The sequence below is a fragment of the Stegostoma tigrinum genome, chromosome 1, assembly GCF_030684315.1.
Source record: "Stegostoma tigrinum isolate sSteTig4 chromosome 1, sSteTig4.hap1, whole genome shotgun sequence".
In the NCBI taxonomy this organism is placed as follows: domain Eukaryota; kingdom Metazoa; phylum Chordata; class Chondrichthyes; order Orectolobiformes; family Stegostomatidae; genus Stegostoma; species Stegostoma tigrinum.
The window spans coordinates 152,221,390-152,237,781 of NC_081354.1; the positions used below are offsets into that span (position 1 = coordinate 152,221,390).

Sequence of the window (16,392 nt, forward strand, 5' to 3'; positions counted from 1 at the left end):
AACCTATCTCTGCCTTAAATATATGTAAATGTCACCCCACAGCTCTGTGGCAAGGAGTTCCAAAAAAATCACAAGACTCAGAAGAAATTCCTTTTCATCTCAGTCTTAAATTGTGGCCCCTTTATTCAGAGACTATCAGCTCTGTTAGGAGACTCTCATGAGGGGAAATATCCTCTCAGCATTTAGCCTGTCAAGCCTCTTAAGAATCCTTTTTCTGTTTCAATAAGATCACCATAATTTCCCTCACCTGTAATTAAAGATGCCATCAACCACATCTCTCCATTTTCGGTATTTCTGCCCTCAAACCCACCCACCCCCAGCAATAAAGATAGAATCTCCTTCATCCTCACATACCACTGAACCTCCGAATACAATGCATCATCCTCCAACACTTCCACCACCTATAATCAGATCCAACCAAAGAAATACTTCCCTCCCCACCCTGTCCTCTTTTCTCTAGGGCCATTCACTCCACAACTCCCTCATCAACTCCATACTACACATCAACCCTTCCACCACAACTCAACAGACTAGATAAGCAGCACTTTTTTTTTTAAAAAAGCTGCATGGATTCTAAACCATAAAATCATATGCCATCATATTTTCAAATTGGATAATTAATAATTTGCTAGATACCAATCTGGTCGCCGATGCCATGCCACACTACAGTACTCTTGAGCAAACCTGCAGAAAATTCAGTAAGAGAGGCTCAATACCGAATTCAAAGGAAGCCTGAACAAAAACGTGTCACTAAGCTCAGATTTTTTGCTTGAATATTGAATTTTGATTACAGTACTTAGAACAAGGCTCACCAAACAGCACAAAACCATTGCAATTTTTTTTGCACTATCTTTCCAACTCCAAGTTAACAAAACTCCTGAATCATTACAGAAACACCACATAACGCTAAGTTAGATGAGCGTAAAGAATTTGCTGCACTAGCAATGCTCGAGGCAAACCCCATTCAAACTTGGATTTTCTAATTTTTGAAAAAAAGAGAGAGTCCTCGACAGGAGGTAAAAGAGCTGAATAGGTGGAAACTAGACTGAGCAACAGCAGGCAAGTTGTTGCCCACTGTCACCTAGTACTTGATAGCAACATCGGTGACCCTTTCCATTAGTATTCTTTCCATCATTAATAAAGTAATGAGACAGTAACTGGCTGGACTTCCTTTAAAATGTCAGTTTCTTACAAATGCATCTCTGACTGGGCAAACATATATTGCTCACCCTAGTCTCTCTCAAGAAGGTGATAATGAGCAGTCTTAGAGTCACAGATGTACAGGACTGAAATAGACCCTTCATTTCAAATCATCCATGCCGTCCAGATATCCAAAATTAATCTAGTCCCATTTGCCAGTTTTTGGCCCGTATCCGTCTCAACCCCACCTATTTCATATACCCATCCAGAAGCCATTTAAAAGCTGTAATTGTACCTGCCTCCACTACTTCTGGTAGTTCATTCCATACACACACCGAGGTTGCCCCTCCGAACGCTTTTAAATCTTTCCCCTCTCACCCTAAACTTATGCCTTCAGGTTTTGGACTTGCTATCCATCCTGTGCCTGTCCCTTATGATTTTATAAGCCTCTGTAAAGGAGATCCCTCAGCCTCAGATGCTCCAGGAAAGGTAGCCCCAGCATATCCAGCTTCTCCATAAAGCTCAACACCGCTCCCCACCCCGCCCCCAAGCCCAGCAACATCCTTGTAAATATTTTCTGAACCCTTTCAAGTTTGACAACATCCTTCTATAACCCAAAGACCAGAATTGAAAGCAGAATTCCACATGTGGCCTAACCAATGTCCTGTACGGCAGCAACACAACATCCCAACTCCTGTACTCAATGAACTGGCAAATAAAAGGAAGCATACTAAACAGCTTATTCACCACCCTATCCACCTGAGACTCTACTTTCGAGCATCTATGAACCTTCACCGTAAGGTCTCTTTGTTCATCAACACCCCGAGGGCCTTACCACTAAGTGTAAATGTCCTGCCCCCAATTGCTTTCCCAAAGCGCAACACCTCACATTTATCTAAATTAAGCTCCCTTCCATTCATAAGCAGATTTGCCCATCTGGGCAAGATCCCGTTGAACTCTGAGGTAACATTCTTTGCTGTCCACCACACCAAGAATTTTGGTGTCATTTGCAGACTTATTAACCACACCTCTTATATCAATGTTACGGATGCAAATATAGATGACAAAAAGCAGAGGGCCCAGCAGCAATGCTTGTAACACACCACTGGTCACAGGTCTACAGTCCAACAAGCATGTCTTCTTGAAATCACTGCAATCAACTTGGCGTAGATGCAGCCACAGAACCATTAGGTAGGAAGCTCCAGGTTTTTGATCCATCCTTTGAAGGAATGACAATATATTTCCAAGTCAGGATGGTGAGTGAATTGGAGGTGTTCTCATTTATCTGCTGCCCTTGTCCTTCTAGGTAGTGATGGTCACGGGTTTGAAAGATATCACACGTAGACTTGATGAATTTCTGAAGTGCATCTTGTAGATAGACACAGTGCCATGACGAAACACCGGTGGAGGGAATGAATGTTTCTGGACGTACAGCCAATCAAGTGGGCTGCTTTGTCCTCTTAAAAACAAAGCTGGAGTGCTGTCATCCCTTGTGTGCAAAAACCTACTTTTGGAGCAGAGGTTTTCTGTATTACTACCAGAAAATTGTCTGTACCATCAAGTCCATTCAGCCATTTCTTGCTATCATACAGAGTGAATTAAATTAGCTCTAGATTGACATCTGTGATGCTGGGAATCTCCGGTGGAGCCCAAATAGAATCATCTGATCAGCAGCTCAGGCTGAAATTTCTTATAAATGCTTCAGCTTTATCTTGTGCACTGGATGTATTCCTGAAGAAATCTTAGAAGTACTCATGTAAAATTGTTTAATCAACCAAATTGGAATGGGTATGCACAAGTACCATGGAGACAAACAAATGTTTTTGAAGATATCAAAGTGTAGAGCTGGATGAACACAGCAGGCCAAGTAGCATCTTAGGGGCACAAAAGTTGACGCTTCGGGCCGAGACCCTTCATCAGAAAAGGGGGAGGGGTAGGATGGTGCTGAAATAAATAGGGACGGGGGGGGGGGGGGGGAGGCGGATTGAAGATGGAGAGAGGAGAAGATAGGTGGAGAGGAGACAGGCGAGTTAAAGAGACAGGGATGGAGCCAGTCGAGGTGAGTCTAGGTGGGGAGGTAGGGAGGGGATAGGTCAGTCCAGGGAAGACAGACAAGTGAAGGGGTTAGTACAAATCTTGAGGTAGGAAGAGGGGATAGGTGAGAGGAAGAAAAGGTTAGGGAGGCGGGGACGAGCTGTGCTGGTTTTGGGATGCAGTAGGGGGAGGGGAGGTTTTGAAGCTTGTGAAGTTCACATTGATACCATTGGGCTGCAGGGTTCCCAAGCGGCCATCTATCTTCTCCTCTATCCCTCTTCAATCCGCCTCCCCCTCTCTCCCTATTTATTTCAGCACCCTCTTCCCCCTCCCCATTTCTGAAGGGTCTCGGCCCAAAACATCAGCTTTTGTGCTCCCAAGATGCTGCTTGGCCTGCTGTGTTCATCCAGCTCTACACTTGGTTATCTTGGATGCTCCAGCATCTGCAGTTCCTATTATCGCTGATACTTTAAGATGTACTTGAATTTCAGGAGCTCAACATAAAAGGAAAAATTTTAAGACTTAATGCAACAAACAAGTTAAATTCAACAGTATCTAAATATTTAGAAGTAGACATCTAATACTTGAAATGTTTTAGCACTACTAATAACAGATGACATATCAATTACAGCACACTCCCCACAGGATTGAAGGCTTCCGAGAGAAAAGCCCATTCACTGCCAGTTTTCAATGGGTTTACAACTTCCTGTTTCACTAAGATACAAAGTCGTGTGCGGGTTTCTGAACAGAGTGCCAGACTAAAGTCTGCTCCAAATATTTCTCGATCTAACCTCATCAGTACAAATTTTCCACAGCATTCACAATGAACTGGGGGCGCAGCTCTTTAACCAGACACTGTCCTATTTCTTATATTCTGCCTGCTCACTCACAGGGAATTCACAGCCTTCTACTCCCTGGTGACTGTAACAGATACAGCCTTCAGTTCTGAGAGATCCCCTCCATGCCTTTTTTTTTTGTGTCCAAAGCCCAGAGACAAAGTTTCTGTCCACAGAACAGCTCAGTTGCCCTTGCCTGTTTCTAGGTTTGAACAATACCTCTGCCCATCACCTTCCTAGAAGAGAGAAAATACCCACCAGCTGTGGAAATTCAATGGTTTACCATGGCTCAATTACATACCCTCCAAGACATACAATATGTGGGCAAGTCCAGAATATTATTTCAGTCAAACAAGGAAGCTAGACAAGAGAACAAACATTAAAACTTCAATAACAATACTAGGAACATTAATCACTGCATTCCGTTTAGAGAGCAATTTCCAGCACCGATAACAAAAAGGTAAAAAATTCCTGCATGTTCCTAAGAAACAACTGGATGTACAAAGTGCAAGGATTACAAGATGTTAAGAATGATCTAACGTAGGTTAAATGATCTACAACATCTAATTACTTTATGATCTTGGAATATTGCACTGTTCAAACACCTGACCAATGTTATCTCATGATTGAGATACAACTTGATGTAATTTAACATTGTCAAGATAAATCATGTTCAGTTAGCTCTTGGTTCCATCTACCTTCCCTGCTGATTTACTCTCATTTTGATTACTGCATTCTTTGCAACACCTACTCGAAAATTCACTCCCAGCCTGACCCTGCAATGTCTTGACACATTGTTGGAAATGAAAAGATTAGGCATGTTTAAAGTTTTGCTTCACGTGCACACAAAATAAACATACATAATTGGCTACATCCAAAACTGCCATGCCCAAATCACTCCACAATGGCAGCTAACGATGCAAATCACAAAGCTGGTATAACAGAGGATACTATTTGGCCCACTATGTCTGCACTGGTTCTCATAATGAACATCACACTTAGAGCCATTCTCCTGCTTTCTCAACGTAAACATTGTTACCTTTCAATTCACCATCCAGTTCCCTCTTAAAAGGAAGTCCCATCACCCATTTTTTATTATAATGTTATCAGTTTACAATGACAAAGCTCTGTTCTTTTCAGGAAGCAACTCGAGCACAATGTCTGCACTTCAGCACACATCATTCAGGAGTTGCTCTAAGACATTAACATACCTTCACACAAAAGTAAACAAATTGTGGATAGAAATATTCATACAAAAACAAAATTGCAGTAAGAGTTATTGAGTAAAAGCCTTTTTTAAAATGCATTTATGTGGCACTTTTCACTGTCTTCAGTCTTAAAGTGATTTCTATCCAATGGAACACACTTGAATACTTACACCTTCATCATGCAGGAAACACCACAACCAAATTTCACAACAGGTTGCACTAACAGCACTGTGATACTGACCAAATAATCATCTTTTGTAATGTTGACTGTGTATGTGTTTAAAAAAAAATCACAGAATCCCTACAGTACAGAAACAGGTCTTTCAGCCCAAGTCCACACCAACCATCGGAGCATCCCACCCAGATCCAGCCCCCTATAACCCACCTAAACATCCCTGAACACTCTGGGCAACTCAGCACGTCCTATCCACCTCACATACACGTTTGGATTGTGGGAGGAAACCAGGACACCGGAGGAAACCCATGCAGAGGGAGAAGTGTGCAAAAGTTGCCGAAGGTGGAATCGAACCCAGGTCCCTGGCACTGAGGCAGCAGTGCTAACCACAGAGCCATCTCATTGATCAGAGCATTCAGCCGAACATCCTTATTCTCTTCCATCCAACAGTGCCAAGGGATCTATTCCATTTCTTTTAAGTTTATTCATTTTGTGGGATGTGGGGATTGCTGGCTGGGCCAGCATCTTATTGCTCATCCCTAGCTGGCCTTGACAAGCTAGTGGTGAGAATGGCCCTCTTGAACCACTGCAGTCCATCTGCTGTGGGTTGACACACAATGCCATTAGGGAGGGAAATCCAGGATTTTGCCTCTGCAATAGCGAAGGAATGGTGATTGGTTTCCAAGTCAGGATGCCGAGTGTCTTGGAGGGGAACTTGGAGTGGTGGTGTTCCATCTATGTGCCCCCCTTATCCTTCTAGATGGAAGTGGTTACAGGTTCGAAAGGTGCTGTCTGAGAATCTTTGAATTTCTGTAGTGGATCTTGTAAATAGTAGCAGCAGTACGTACTAAGCATTGGTGGTGGACGGAGTGGATGCTTGCAGATGTAGTGCCAATCAAGCAGGCTGCTTTGTTCTGGATGGTGTCAAGCTTCTTGAGTGTTATTAGGGCTGCACTCATCCAGGCTGGTGGGGAGTATTCCATCATACTCCTACCTTGTGCCTTGGATATGGCAGACAGGCTTTTTCAGGAGTCAGGAGTTGAGCTAGAGTTACTCACCATTGTATTCCTCGCCTCTCACCTGCTCTCGTAGCCAGTGTTTATGTGGTCTGTCCAGTTGAGCTTCTGATCAATGATAAACGATGATTAACACCATGGAATACCAAGGGGTGATGGTTAGATTGTCTCTTATTAGTGATGGTCATAGCCTGGCATTTGTGTGGCACAAATGTTACATGGCTACTTGTCAGCCCAAGCCAGGATATTGTCCAGATCTTGCTGCATTTAGACACAAGCTACTTCAGCATCTGAGGAATTATGAATGGTGCTGAACATTGTGCAATGATAGGCAAGCATCCCCACTTCTGACCTTATGATGGAGGAAAGGTCATTGATGAAGCAGCTGAAGATGGTTAGGCCAAGACGACAATCCTGTGGAACTCCCGCAGAGGTGTCCTGGAGCCGAGAGTACTGACTTACAACCTTCCTTCCTATGTGTCAGGTATGGCTCCAACCACTGGAGAGTTCCCCCACACCCCCTGCCGATACTCAGGTGATTGCAGTTTTGCCAGGGGTCCTTGATGCCACATTCTGTCAAATGCAACTTGGATATCAAGGGAAGTCACTCTCGCCTCACTTCTGGAATTTAACTCATGTCTCATGTTTGAACCAAGGCTGTAAGGAGGTCAGGAGCTGAGTGGCCCTAGCAGAACCCAAACTGGGCATCACTGTGCAGGTTTTGCTGAGCAAGTGCTGACAGCACTGTTGACAACATCTTCCATCACTTGACTGACAATGGAGAGTAGGCTGATGGGGCAGTAACTGGCAGGGTTGGATTTGTCCCGCTTTTCTTGTACAGGACAGACTTGGGTAATTTTCAACATTGGTCGGGTAGATGTCAATGTTGTAGCCAAGCTGTTCCAGTACAGCTATGGGAGTGGCAAGTTCTGGAGCACAAGTTTTCAGTACAATGGCTGGAATGTTGTCAGGGCCCATAGCCCAAGTACCTCCAACCATTTCTTGATATCACGTGGAGCAAACTGAATTGGTTGCAGATTGGTACCTGCAACGCTGAGGACCACTGAAAGAGGCCAAAATGGATCATCCACTCGGCACTTATGGCTGAAGATTGCTGCAAATGCTTTAGCCTTGTCTTTTGCACTGATGTGCTGGGTTCTTCCATCTTTGAGGATGGGCATATTTGTGGAGCCTCCTCCTCCCGCGAGCTCTTTAATTATCCACAAGAGCTAGATTTGATCCATTGTTGGTAGAATCACTTACCTCTCATCACTTGCTGCTTTTGCCGTTTGGCATGCAAGTAGTCCTGTTTGGTGGCTTTACCTCAGCTTCAAGTATGCCTGGTACTGCTCCTGGCATGCCCTCCTGCATTCTCCATAGATCCCCTGGCTTGATGGTAATGATTGACTGGGGGAATATGCCAGGCCATGAGGTTACAGATCATGTTGGAGTACACTTCTTCTGCTGTTGATGGCCCACAGTGCCTCATGATTGCCCAGTCTTGTGTTGCTAGATCTGTTCCATGTCTGTCCCGTTTAGCATGATGATGATACCACACAAAAGGTTATACTCCATGTGAAGGCAGGACTCAGTCACCACAAGGACTGTGTGGTGATCGCTCTTTCCAATACTGACGTGAACAGATGCAACTGCAGCTGGCAGATTAGCAAGGATGAGGTCAAGTACGTTCTTCCCTCTTGTTGGTTCCCTCACCACCTGCCGCAGATCCAGTCTAGGAGCTACATCCTTTAAGACCCGACCAGCTCAATCAGTAGTACTGCTGCCAAGCCACTCTTGGCGGTAGATGTTGAAATCCCTCTCAGTGCGTACAATTTGTGCCCTTGCCATTCTCAGTGCTTCCCCAAGACTTGTTCAACATGGAGGAGTACTGATTCATCAGATGAGGGAGAACAGTATGTGGTAATCAGGTTTCCTTGCCCACGTTTAACCTGAAGCCCTGATTCTTCATGCGGCTTGGAATTAATGCTGAGTACTGCCAGGGCAACTCCCTCTCAACTGTACACCACTCTGCGGCCATCTCTGCTGGGTCTGTCTTGTCAGTGAGACAGGGCATTCCAGGGAAGGTGATGGTGGTGTCCGAGACAGTCATATTCACAGGATCATACCTTACAGACTGTTGCTAGGCTGTTCCTTATCTAGGCTTTGAGACAGCTCCTCCAGTTTTGGCTCTAGCCCCACAACGTTAATGTGGAGGACTTTGCAGGCTCGAAAGGGCTGTTTCTGCCATTGTCTTTTCCAGTGCCTAGGTCAATGTCAGGTGATCCGTCCGGTTTCATTTCTTCGAGACTTGGTAGCAATTGGTGCAATTGCTTGCTACGCCATTTCAGACGGCAACTAAGAATCAACTACATTGCCACGGGTCTGCAGTCACATGTAGGCCAGACCAGGTGAGGATGGCAGATTTCCTTCCCTGAAGGACATGAGTGAAATAAGTGGGTTTTTCCGATAATCAACAATGATTTAATGGTAGTCAGTAGATTCTTAATTCCAGACTTTATGATTTTTTAAAATGTAATTCCACCATCTGCCTTGGCAGGATTCAAACCTATAAATCGAACATTGTCTGGGTCTCTGGATTAATAGCCTAGCAATAACACCACTTCCATGTAAGTGAACAGGCCAAAACAGGACCTTGATTAAAAAGTCATTCAAAACACAGCCTAGGTTTTTGTCTTCTAATCTTGGAGTGGAACTCAGCATGAGAGGTGACAGTACCACCAACTAAAGGACATGAACACTGCAATGATGCTATAGATTAAATGAACACTGAGTAAGTAAACATTGAATTGGTCATGTATAGTGGTACCTCCACTGATAGCTTGGGGTTATTTGAAATTTCCCTTTCAGCTGCTGCAAATAACCAAATGAACAAAATTAACAAAGACAGCCCCTAATGGGTACTATAACAAAGATGAAAGTTTCTTGCTAAGTCCATAGGTCTATCAGCTTCGCAATGCTAAGTCAAAATTGAGTCTTATGAGAACAGGCACTGTCTTACACAAGGCGAGCTTTGTTGCACAACAGCTACAGGTACAAGTCAGAATGACAGATTTGGACACAACTGCAAATGACTATGACATATTTGCCTTAAATTTGACATATTTGCAGAACTTCATGGTAGATTTCTTCTTCTCCACCCAAAGAGATTGATGGAGCTTAGTAAAAGTTGAACATTAATTCTTGAAAAACCACTATCTTCTACAATACAAGATCAATCTGTCACCAAGCTTCAGGCCATCTGACAGAATATCTCCTGTGTCATTTGGCACCAAACCTTGTTCGTAATGCTCCCCGAAACTGCGTAGGACATTTAATCAAATTGAAAGCACAATATAAATTCCTAATGTTGAACTTAATATGGCAATTAGCATCCAATCTTTATGGTTCATTAACATCCATTTCACGCAGTCCTTTTTCAATCAAGATGCAAGACAAACCACAATAGATATGAAGCTGCTGCCTACTATAATTCCTGTTCAAATGCGTATATTTTCAAAATATAAGCGCATTTGCAATAAGTAAATATTTAAATGTTAGGTTATCCAACCTACGTATCCTCTATTATTCTTGGAGGATCGTACAATGACATACATAGTAGTCCAGTTAGATTTGCATCGGTGCACATATAATCTGGAATATGGCAACAACAAATAAATGTGCAGCAATATCTTCACAGAGACATACTACTCCAGGCTTTTCAAGATGTTTAAAGTCACAGCAAAGGAAACTGGACTAGAAAAGATGGCTTTCCATATTAAGCAGATGTTCACCAGCACATCTGCCAATGTGGTATACTGTATCCACTGTACCCGGTGTGGCTTCCTCTACATTGGGGAAACCAAGCGGAGGCTTGGGGACCCGCTTTGCGGAACACCTCTGCTCGGTTCGCAATAAACAACTGCACCTCCCAGTCGCAAACCATTTTAACTTCCCCTCCCATTCTTTAGATGACATGTCCATCATGGGCCTCCTGCAGTGCCACAATGATGCCACCCGAAGGTTGCAGGAACAACAACTCATATTCCGCTTGGGAACCCTGCAGCGCAACGGTATCAATGTGGACTTCACAAGCTTCAAAATCTCCCTTCCCCCACTGCATCCCAAAACCAGCCCAGCTTGTCCCCACCTCCCTAACCTGTTCTTCCTCTCACCTATCCCTTCTTCCCACCTCAAGCCGCACCTCCATTTCCTACCTACTAACCTCATCCTGCCTGCTTGTCCTGTCCGTCTTCCCTGGACTGACCTATGCCCTCCCTACCTCCCCACCCATCTTCTTTTCTCTCCATCTTCGGTCCGCCTCCCCCTCTCTCCCTATTTATTCCAGAACCCTCTCCCCATCCCCGTCTCTGATGAAGGATCTAGGCCCAAAACATCAGCTTTTGTGCTCCTGAGATACTGCTTGGCCTGCTGTGTTCATCCAGCTCTACACCTTGTTATCTCAGACTCTCCAGCATCTGCAGTTCCTACTATCTCTGAAACATTATCTCCGACTATTTCAATCAGAAAACTGCAATTCTATCAGGAAGGAATTTCAGCTGGAAAATCTAAAAATGAAGTACATCATCCCCATTCCCAAGAACAGAATATTAATTGACAATGATCACAACTTTGTTCAACACTGCTAAACAGACACATAGACTTGAAGATTTCTGTCTGGTCTTCATCAGGCCACAAGGAATAAAATTTGCAAAGAATTAGGACAGAATGGCGACTCAGTGGTTAGCATGACTGCCTCACAGTACCAGGGACCTGAATTCGATTCCAGCCTTGGGTGACTGCGTGTGTGAAGTTTGCACGTTCTCCCCATGTCCGAGTGGATTTCCTCCAGATGCTCCAGTTTCTTCCCAATGTCCTAAAATGTGCAGGTTGGGTGAATTAGCCACACTGAATTTTCTGTCGTGACTAGCAATGTGTACATCAAGTGAATTGGCTATTGCCTTTTTTTCTACATGCCATAATGAAGACTGATGCCAAGTACCAATTCAGTTCCTCCATCATTTCTTTGTTCTCCATTACTACTTCTCCAGGCTCATTTTTGCCTCTCTCTCACTTTTTGTCTTTAAAAACATTTGCAATCTTCTTTCCTATTACCAGCTAACATACGCTAACTTCACTTTCTACCCAATTCGTGCTTTATTTAGTTGTTCTCTGCTGGTTTTTAAAAGGCTTCCCACTCATCTTCACCACATTGTATGCTTTTTCTTTAGCCCCAACTTCCCTTGTCAGCCATAGTTACCTTGTCCTCCCGTTAATATGTTCCTCTTCCTTGGATGAGCTTCTGCTGTTCCTCCCAACATTACCCCCAGAAACGCCTACCATTGCTGCTCCACCCCCTACCCTGCTAGGCTCCCCTTCTGATCAACTCTGGCCAACCCTCCCTCATGTCTTTTGTGGTTACCTTAACTCAACTCTAATACTGTGACATCCAATTCCAGCTTCTCCCTCTCAAACTGCAGAATGAATCTACTCAATTATGGTTACTCCTACCTAGGGGTTCCTTCACCTTGTGCTCTCTAATCAAGTCTGCCTCATTACACATCAGCAAATCCAGAACTGCCTGTTCCCTCATGGGCTCTATCGCAAGCTGCTTCAAAAATAAAAATGCCATCTCGTTCCATAAATTCATTTTGTTCGGACTTACTACCAACCTAATTTTGAGTCCACCTGCATATTGTCATGCTCCAAGATTATTTGCATTGTACCTTTCTTACATGGCTTTTCTATTGCTTGATATCGATTCTTCAACACATCCTGACCAATGCTTATGGGGCCTGTCCATTACTTCCACCTGAGTTATTTTTCCATTGTGGTTCCTCAACTCTAGCCATACAGGTTCTACGCCTCTGACCCTTGAATCAGGTTTTGCTATCGACTTAATTTCACACAAACAAGGCAACATCACCTCCTCTGCTCATTCTTTCAATAAGACTCCTTGAACACCGAGTGCACAAACCTGATCCCCTTGCAACCATATCTGTGATACCCACAACACTGTACCCAATTTCAATCTGCACAACAAGCTCATTTATCTAATTTGTATGGTATGTGCATTCGAGTACAACACCCTCAGTAGATATGGGAGAAACTGAGAATGGGGAAATCAGTGTAGGACTGTCTGAAATTAGAATCTTGACCTTTTTTATACTGTCATATTATTTTGTTCCAGAAACTTTAATAACCTTTGCTGAGCCCTCCCTGTACTTGAACTAGCTTACAGTCCTTGTGGCCACCCAATTTAGGATTTGCACTAGGATTCCGGTCCCAGATCAGTTCAGATAGAGCCTAAACTAAGTTCTCGAAAAGGGTCACTGGACTCGAAATGTTAAGTCCAATTTCTCTCCACAGATGCTGTCAGACCTGCTGAGAGCTTCGGTTTTTGTTCCATTATTCCAGTGGTCTCTGAACCAACTTTCATCTTTTCCACTAAATTAGACTCTTTCAAAAAGGTGGCTACTCATATTTTAACATGCCAAGTCCCAATCACAACGCAGCCTTGGCGTTCGGTGACCGACAATACCTCCCGTCCATCAATGCCTCAAATTACAATGAGTCTGTCTACTAATCAAACCTTTCTTAGTCTACACAAACATCTCCAGTCTGACAACCTACCCAAAAAAAGTTTCAAAATCCGGCCTTGCACATCCCCAACTTCCTATACCTAACTGGGCTTAGAGGTAGGAGTAGGCCATGTGGCACTTTGGGCCTGTTCCAGCTTTCAATAAGATCACAAATGAAACAGTTATGGTCTCAGCTCTGCTTTCCTGTTTGGAGTCCACAACAATTTATCTAATTTCACCTCAAATACAGCGCCTCTATTATCTTCTGGGGGAGGTAATTAAATATTTCTAAAGGCACATGAAAAAGCACTTATTTGTTTTAAATGAAGGACCTCTTATTCTTAAACCTGGTCCCCTGTACCAGGATGCCCAGAAAACTACATTCTGCAATCTCACTCTACTTGAATAGCAGCATTTTTCTTTTCTGCCTACCAAAGTGGACAAGTTGACATTTACTGACATTACATTCTAATGGCCAAATGATTGACAACTCACTTAATCTATCAATATGCATTTGCAAACTCTCTACCTGGCAAATTTTTTTTTAAAACTTATCTCTGTGCAGTCAAAAAAACAGGGGTCACATGCTCAGTCTCCTCATACAAATCATTGATGTAGACTGGTGTTAGATCATCCAACTTTTGTCAATCTCTGCAGCATTTGATAGTGATTGCTTGCCAACTCAAAAAAGATCAGTGTCCATACTCTACTTTTTATTAGCTAGGCAGTCCTTCATCCATGCTGATGCTACCCCCTGTATTCCTGGTTGATGGAACTACAGCTGTTGAGGCTAGAAGCTTCAAAATTCCCTCCTCAAATTTATCCACCTTTCTCCTCCACTTTGAAATGGATTTTAAAGCCAGACACTTGCCATTATAAATCCTTCAATGGTATTGCTTTAATTTATGATTCATTACAAGAATGCAATCAATGTTAAAATGCTTCAGTGCATTGAAATGTTACATAAATGCATAAACTTTCTACTGTCGAGAACAAATTCTAATCCAGCTTTAATGGTACCTCATGGCTAAAAGTCTTATTGTGACCATACATTTGGGCTCCTAAGAAACGAACAAAGCATCTAAGATAATGCAGCTCCCATAAAACATCGAGAGGAACACAGGAACACAGGAACACCAAGAGTTAGAGTTAATACCAGCATTGTTTAAACAGTTTTTTAAAAATACATATATCTTCCAAGTATCCAATGTATTGCCTATACACACACGTAGAACTAATTTACGATTATGCACACGCTTTAGCGCCCATATCACTAATGTTGGAACAACAGTCTTAACAGAATATTATAAAATAAATGAAAACCCCTTTTTTTGCAGAGTACATTTACATTTTTCCATAAAAAGAAAAGCCCTGAATTTGTATAACCTTCTCTCAAATTACAAGCAACTGCAGATTTAGTGTTGACTTCGGCAGATATGAAAAGAAAACAATGATTTCCTGCTAAAATCCCCTGGCTGAAGTAACAAAATCCCTGGTATAGAATAGAAACGGGAAACCAGAGTCTTCTGAGCCCATAACCCCAATTCCTTTTTCACGTTATCCTACGCATTCTACTCATTGCAGTGACTATACAATTCCCACTTCCGAACAGACGTGCATCAGCAAACAACTCTCAAACCATTACTTTGTAAAAGTTCCAAAGGCACAGCTATGCGGCGTCATTAACGGGGCAAAACACGACTTCTTGCTTAATTCACAAATCGCACCTTTTTCAAACACAACAAAAGGAAGTGTAATCTTCACAAGAAGAACAAAGTTCCTCACCGAGCCCAGAACCAACTAATAATGGACGGTTTTGTAGATCCAGTACAAAAGTAGACATTTAAACACCAAAGAATTGTTTATGTTTCGTGTTTACAAAGTAGGATAAATAAATAGAAGAAACAAACACCCGTATCCTACTGACTAACAGCACAGCAGCAGAGTGGCTTTTCTCTACTTGATGTCACCACAGTACAGGTTAGGGAAACTACACGCTTGTAATCAGAAATAATGTATATCGTTAAATAAATTGTACTCACTTCATCTTCTGAAAGTCCATAAATAGTATCGATTTGCGTCGCCATAGAATAAAAACGGAAAAAAGGGACAAAGGGAGGGTGGATGGAGAAAGCACACAAACACACACTGGACAAGCTTCCCGAAAAATACCTGCTTGCATGAAACAAAAAACCCCCGCCCCAGAAGGATTATCCTTCACAAACTGCCGTGCAAAGGCGACAACAAAGTGGTCGCGTGGTCGACACGTAAGACATCCACCAAGAATATCCCCCAACAATCAATCGCTCTTTTCAAAAGCAAACAAAAATTCGTTGCCTCCAAATCCCCTTGTAGGGAAATTCAAGGCATGCGCGTTCGCTACTTTATTGCATCCACGCCCGTGGCGCAACCGACCCTGCTTCCTTTGATTGACGTCCCCGCCAGTCCAATCAGCGGTGCGCACCGGCCCGTTTTCCACCTAAACGTGCGCCCAGATTCCTTCTCGAGGCGGAAGGATGGGCGGGGCTGAGGCACAGCAGGTTTGGTCGAGCGGGAGTTCCCCAGTTCATTAGAGATTGTGGTGGGGTTCCATTCTTTGAGCTTCTCTTGATGTTGCGAGGAATACACACCTCCCGATGTTCTCCTTTTATGTTAACTGTCTTCACAGGGGTGTATGTGAAGTTTCCCCATTCATAAATGGGGATGGTAATTCACATTCTGTTTAACTGCTCAGTTCAGATTTTTTTTGTTGTTCAATTGTGACAGGTTTAATTAAAAAGGCCGAGTCACTTTGGTGTTGATGAAGGTGAGAAGCTATTTTACGCCGCTTCTGGTTGAGCATCTCCTGCGTTCACTGCAGTCCGTTGGTGCTGTCACTCTATCTGGACTGGAGTCCTGGAACATTGCGCAAATGGCATAAAAAGTAAACGAAAAATAATTGCTTTTGCATCAACTTTTGTTTTTGTATTCATAGAAATTAAACGTCTTCGCCCTCAGTTAAATCTAGTTTAATTCCGCATAACCAAATCACACTGCTGTTCGAAGAAATCTGTGGGAATTCATTGTGCAAGGATCATTGTGATGAATTACTATATAATAGCGACGTGATAACGTAGTGGTTAATATTTCTTCAGTCCAGTTCACGGCAGACAATGGAAAGGAGCGATGTAGCTAAAAGGCATTGTGCAATATCTAACAATAAATAGTACAATGTAAAAACATTTTTTTCAGAAAAACAAATTGAATTCTAGAATACAGCGTAAGTATGTGCAAATGTAATGATTTGAAACAAAATCCTTGAGACAAGTATTCTATTTCAGTGAAAATCAACTGTAGGACGGAAAATAAGTCACACAATCACAAAGAAGTGAAATAGTGTGTACCTGTAAAATCGGAACTGAAAAT

At 43.0% G+C, this 16,392-nt stretch overlaps 1 protein-coding gene across 2 annotated transcripts in view; it reads right to left on the reverse strand.

The window, feature by feature from the left end:
• The window catches only part of nedd4l (NEDD4 like E3 ubiquitin protein ligase), a 418,475-nt gene extending 403,079 nt beyond the window's left edge, over window positions 1-15,396 (reverse strand). For both annotated transcript variants that reach the window (XM_048520280.2, XM_059649474.1), the window contains exon 1: window positions 15,030-15,396. In XM_048520280.2, coding sequence (XP_048376237.2) covers window positions 15,030-15,074 — 45 coding nt within the window. In that variant the 5' untranslated portion in view covers window positions 15,075-15,396. The remainder of the gene's footprint in view (window positions 1-15,029) is intronic.
• Window positions 15,397-16,392: the final 996 nt, after the last annotated feature.